The sequence below is a fragment of the Cornus florida genome, unplaced genomic scaffold, assembly GCF_030987335.1.
Source record: "Cornus florida cultivar Cherokee Brave unplaced genomic scaffold, ASM3098733v1 CherokeeBrave_3.0.0_Hap2_Chr02, whole genome shotgun sequence".
Lineage (NCBI taxonomy): Eukaryota > Viridiplantae > Streptophyta > Magnoliopsida > Cornales > Cornaceae > Cornus > Cornus florida.
In genome coordinates this window covers 22,762,768-22,769,075 of record NW_026775572.1, presented here as the reverse complement: position 1 = coordinate 22,769,075, position 6,308 = coordinate 22,762,768, and the positions used below count along the sequence as shown (strand labels likewise).

Here is a 6,308-nt window from a genome sequence, read left to right as displayed (position 1 = left end):
CACCAATTCAAAAGAATTGTTTGACTTAGCTTGAATATGTATAAACATATTTTGGAGCCAAACAAGCATAAATTGCACAATCACTTGATAATCAATCAAAGCGAGACCAATTTTAAGGAATAAGCAATATCTTCAATCTAAAATGAAGTCAAATCGATTAAATTAAAAACAAGCTTAAGATTGCACAGAGCCACAGATTAATCTCATTTTATTTCAATAAATTGGTTGTCAGCCAAACCTATGTTGCATGCAAACAAGGTATAAAACAATTGAGACTGCACAGCTTAATTATTTCATAAAGAAATTAAAAACAAATTGAGATTATTTCTTTTTTCAATACCAACCCTGTTATGGGGATGTGCGGTACATGTATTGCATGTATTCAAAACATGTCAAGAAATTTGTCCTTGTATACTACTTTTCTTCATCTTCCTTTTCCTTTAGCTTATCAATAACTGGCTCAACAAATGTCTCCAAGTCTTTCAAGTCTTGCTTCAATTCATCAACCTGTGAATTCAAGTAGATAAAAACTACAAGTCAAAAAAAACACACACACACCCACACGAACACTAACTCCGTTTGTTTCGACGTAAAATAATTTTTTTGAAAAATATATTTTTTTCAGTTAAAATTTTATTTTATTTTTATTTTGTCAGTATTTGGCAAAGGTCTACCTCGAGATTGAGGTCGACTTTATTGGACGGGGCATGTAAAATAATTTGTCGAAAATTGATCAATAAGTTATTTTTGTTAAATTTTAATATTTTTTTTTTTCATAAATATTTTACGACAACCAAATACTAGAAAATAAAAAAAAATATTTTTTTAAAAATATTTTACGTCCAGACAAACAGAACCTAAAAGTATTTAAAATTAAGCAATTGGTTCTTGCTGCACAGTATTCTCAAATAAACATAGATGATTTTTTTAAAAATATTTTACGTCCAGACAAACAGAACCTAAAAGTATTTAAAATTAAGCAATTGATTCTTGCTGCACAGTATTCTCAAATAAACATTGATGATCATGATAATATGATATGCCCTCTTGAAATTACTTGTTCTCTTCCAATTCTATTGCCAAAAAGTTACTCCAAGAGTGTTTTTAAAAGAAAAACCAATTTAATGTGTGTGAAAACTGAAAACACAGTACCTTGTGAATAAGATCTAGTACTTGTTGAGCATCCTTTGCTGTGACACTAGATACATGTTCTATGCACAATGCTGCATCCTTGAGTTTGCCATTGAACGGAATCTTATCAGCCACCTCTGCTGATATCTTCTCAGTTGTAGTCGCCACCTTTTCGATCTCCTCTGCCACATTTTCCACCTCTTCCACAACTTCCTCTGCCTTCCCTAAGTTGTATAAATTAACAAGTTTCAGTCCAATTCCATTAGAAATCAACAAAGAAATTTCTTTAACTTTTAGATTGTGAGTGTCAGGACTGATTTTATTTTTATTTTTATTTTTCATTTGTTGAATAATAATAATAATAATACTAATTCTCAGCTTGTTTCAGGCAACAGAAGCAGACAATGCATTATATGGTGATGAATATATATACCTTCCAACCTTAGCAGAGTTTTCAGTTTTTGCTGCCAAAAAGGTAGTAGAAAAGTCAATAAAGAGCCCAAAATCCATTTTGCCCTGCAAAACACAATTCCCCTCAGCTCTTTCTCCCAAATATGTATGTATTAAAAATACAATCTTTTAATGAATGAACAAACATGAAAATGTCTCAATAAACATCAAAGAGTGCGTTCGGAATAGCTATATATCCTAAACGCTTTCTTGCCAAGTTTTATTACAACATAAACACATTCTTCACTTTCAATTTCAAGGGATAGTCATTGTCAATATTGACTCTTCACCAATTATTACTCTGTCATGCATGTTTCTTTTAATTCAAATAATAATTAACAATGAAAAGCTTATAATTCTCTTTTCTATTTTATGTAGAGACGGAACAAGAAATCAATTTGAATCTTGTTAGTTAAACCAAATGGTATATTTGATCTCTCATTCTCAAAGGAGAGGTTGAGAGTTCGAGTTTCGTTAAAAACAATATTGTAAATCTATGTGTATTTGTTTGAACTTTCGGAGAAAAAAAAAAAAAAAAAATTCATGTCAAATTTCATTTATAAACAATTTTTTTAAGTACCACATATAAAATCTGGGCATAGAAGAAGGTGGCACTGGTACTGGTTGAACCTTGTCCACTTTATCCTTCACCCTACATTAAGGAACAATAATAAATCTTATATATTCAAAACTTCACAGCAGAAAATTCATAAAAATAAGGCATGAACATAAAAACTCTTGAAGAAGATGATTCACATATGGTCAGGCTTGTGCTTTAGATGTGCTCCACTAGAACTGCCAGCACTGGTGCAAATCAATCTCAACCCTTGATGTGTAGAACAACTATATACAACGTTAGAGAAACGCACATCACGGTGCTGTGACTGAGATGGATTGCCAGCGAAAAGCCAATAACGATGAACTGATGTAATCAGACTTGAAATTTTATAAGAAGCCCAAAAATTTCTCACCGCCATTGTAAATTTCTAGTACTTAATGGATTCAAGAGCTAGCTTCAAGACTCAAGCTTAATGCCTGTATGAATATATGTATGTGCATATATATATATATATATATATATATATATACACATATCATGCATGAATCAAAGACCAAGCATTCAAATTGATATTGAAGCTGGCCTTAGCTTTCTATATGTACTTTTAATGGCATTTTACGTGTTGGGAATGTTTGGGAAATGCTGAAAATGTGAAAGAAGATCAGAACACGCCAAGGGATATATGATGTAAAACGTTTTTGATGATGGGTAGGATTTAAAAGGTCACTTTAAGCTACAGATTTCCTTCCACCGAACAAAAAGCTAAACAAGTCACATGTTTCTTGCAAGTTAATGGTACTTCAAATCTGTTCCAAAGCCTTAACTACATGTGTGTACCTATATATTATCTATATCGATCTATATATATATGTTTGAAACTCAATGTCCAATCCTACGTGTAATATTATCCACAAGCTCTCTGCAATTCGAAGCCTTAAGCACCGTAGAAATAAGGGGAACTCCCAAGTATTTGATAGGAAGAGATCCACAATCAAACCCAGCAATGCAATCATAACATTGATTAGGCTGTCCTTAATGTGCCTACCATGAATAAATGAATTTTGACAAGGGTCTATATATAATGGAGAGAGAAGCTAGCTTGAGCTTGTAAGCTATAAGATTGGCAATGCATTTATATTGCAAAAAAAATTTAAATTTGCAAAAAATGAAATAAAAATGCATTTATATAAAAGTGCAATGTATGAATTGTTAATGTCCTTGAGCATCTCGCCATTTGTGAAGAAAGCCTTTATGGCCTCAGTGACTTCACAACCCACACAGTTTGCGGCCTTGTAATAAAAATGGGCATTAAAACTGAAGATGCAAGAAATTCCTTCTCCTCTTTCTCTCTCTAGAATTCTTACACCTCAACCCCCAAAAAAATCCCCCTCCATTTCATTCCATCTCCTATTTATAGATATTTACAAGATATTTACAAGATATTTACTAATTGCTGGATCTGGGCCTATTCCTTCGTAAGCCTTGGTCACCTTTGATGGGCTTACTCTCGTTCGGCCCATATGGCAGTGTCCTTCTATGGGCTGGCCCAGCTGTACGGACTGAATGCTATGTTTGCGAGTCGGATCTGGCCCGTGTCATCCGGGGCCTCCTCAACTGCCCCCATAATTGCCCCTTATTTAATAAGGGGTAATTATTGATGGCGTCTCATCATGATGTTGACGGCTCGAGATAACCACGTGGGGGAGCGGACGGTCAGATCCAACATCAATGTTCCGGGGCTCGAGGGATTTCTCGCCTTCCCGACGCTTCGGCCCTCGGGCCCCCTAGCCTTTATAATGCTCTAGAATTCCACTTCACTTCCCTTTACCGTCTCCATCATCAGCCAAGTCCCTCTCTTTTCTAGAACAGTGCTAAGCTTTCCTTGGTGAAATCCTTCAAGAGTCATTCTTCCAGCGATCTTGCAGTCCTCCGAGGTTAGTTTCGTTCTTTTTACTTTCGGCAGGCTTCCATTTACCCTCTTGTAGATTCTTCTATCACTTCCACCATGGTTGTAGATCTGGATGTTCTTCGTATGAGACTTAGACTTCCTGACAACATCGAAGTTAGGGTTTGCCCCCAAGACGTTAATATTACGACCGGCGCCGGCCTCCTGCCTGGCGAAGTCTTATTCACGAACCTTCAATTGAATGTTGTTAGGTTCCCTCTGCACCCTTTCTTTAGTTATGTCTTCAATAGATTGGGGATATCCCCTCTGCAGGTCAACCCCAACTTCTTTAGAATCATATCTGTTATGCTCTTGTTGATGCGTGACAGAAATCTGGACCTCAACCTCATAGACCTCCTTCTGTGCTATAAGGTGAGTAAGATCCGTACTAACGAGCCCTTCTACCACCTCTACCCGTTCGAGAAGATGTCCATATGTACTGACACAATAAAATCTGAAAAGGGTTGGAGGGATAGCATAGTGGGCATTAGTGGGGCTTGGTCTTCGCCGGCTGCAGAGGGTTACCCAATCCCGAGCGCCTTTGGTGTCTGCTCTGTCTCCTCCTATAAAAAATTAAATCCCATAAACATGACTGCCCCTGTGAAACATGCGTTCCTCGTTTTTGCACTTACTTATGCCGCTCCTTGGGAATACCTTGTGATGACTTGAGCTATAGTGTTTGCCGGGATAGGAGTAACTACTTGAAGAGATACGTTCTGAACGATATTCCTTCCTGCTCAGATCTCCTCACTTCAGACAACCTCTTAGCGCTCTCATCACTCGGCTACAACATGAGCAGACTTCAGATTCCCTCTTTTGGCAGGAGGAAAAATACTCCCCCAGCCACTCCTGCTGCTGGGGCGACCTCCTCTCCAGCGTCAGCTTCTTCTTCAGCCACCATATCTGACACTGTCCCGAGCGCAGTGGCTACTAACCCTGTTGCCGGCGCCCCTGCTGCCAACCAGAACGCGCCCTCCCCAGCTACCATAGCTCCTGCTGCTGCGGGGGGCGGTCGGGACAAAGAACGAGGCAAAAGGCTTCATCCTGACAGTGAAATCGATCCTGAGGAGGAGCCTCTCATTAGAAGGACCCGGGTCTCTGGGCCGAGTACTCTCTTGCACCGAGCGATCAGAGCTCCTTCTCCCTCTGGGCCTCCTGCAGCTGGTGGCTCTGCTTCTGCTTCAGGCCCCCCTTCTATCCCCAGCTTACCGCCATGGGCCCCTCGGTACACCCGAACGGATGGGACGTTCGTGAAACCGAACGAGACCATGCTGAAGGATGGCCAGACCGCTATGGCCTACTACAGGAGCATGTGGACTCCGAAGGACCTTGAGGCGGCAAAGGGCCTTTCCCAGAAGGACGTGTTCAGTCGCTTTCCCCAATCTGCTATGGAGGTGACTTTTATTTTCTAACTCATGAATTCTCTCATATTACTTGGTCTTGCCTTCGCCCGTTCTGACTATTGGTTTAACCGTTTTTAATGTGCACCTATGCAGACATTGTTCGGGATGATGGCCATGCAGAAGCAGGTGGAGATGGGGAACGCCAGGGCCCGTAAGTATTCTGACAGCCTGGAGGTGGCTAATAAAGAAAACGACCTCCTTGCCATGAAGAATACCGAGGTGCTGGTTCGGCTTGACAAAACCGAGCAAGAGAGAGATGTCCTGAAGAAGGAGAATGATTCCCTTCAGGATGAGAAGGACGCCCTCCAGCTTGAGAAGAGCGTCTGGCAGACCGAGCGGGAATCAATTAGAGAAGAGAAGGCAGAACTCCAGCGCCTTCTAGCTGATGAACAATCTGCTCGGATGGCCTTTGAAAGAAGAGCTCTGGACGAGCGTACCGCTCTGATCGACGCGATCAGCAGAGTGGGTGGTGGGATGCTGGCCCTTCACGCCCGGTTCTTAAGGGTCGGTGCTCTTAGGTATGCTCAAGGATTCCGAGAAGGTTTCGCCGACCGGGTTCCGGATGAGGGACAGACCAGCTCCACTCCGGATGAGGTAGACAAGGATCTGGGGATCGAACCTCTGGGGGTCTATGTCGACCCAGAACCTACCGAAGCGGAGCGTATATTTGATGAGTGCCAGGACATCGCATCCTCAAGGATCATCACAGCTCCTCCTACCGCTCTGCCACTGACCGCTCCCCAATCGTCAACCGTGGTTCCTTCTATAGCCACTGCTGACGCTGAACCCCAGCCGAACGATTCAGTCGTTCACCTTGATT

The 6,308-nt window shown here is 40.7% G+C and overlaps 1 protein-coding gene across 1 annotated transcript; it reads right to left on the bottom strand.

Annotated features, from left to right (window-relative positions):
* Positions 1–215: 215 nt before the first annotated feature.
* On the bottom strand, positions 216–2,854 carry LOC132286172 (uncharacterized). Its single transcript, XM_059788449.1, has 5 exons — positions 2,338–2,854; positions 2,162–2,233; positions 1,565–1,647; positions 1,153–1,355; positions 216–507 (listed from the first exon to the last, which is right to left on the bottom strand). The coding sequence occupies exons 1-5, from the start codon at positions 2,556–2,558 to the stop codon at positions 415–417; spliced, it is 672 nt and encodes a 223-aa protein (XP_059644432.1). The 5' UTR covers positions 2,559–2,854; the 3' UTR covers positions 216–414.
* Between the last annotated feature and the right edge of the window lie 3,454 nt (positions 2,855–6,308).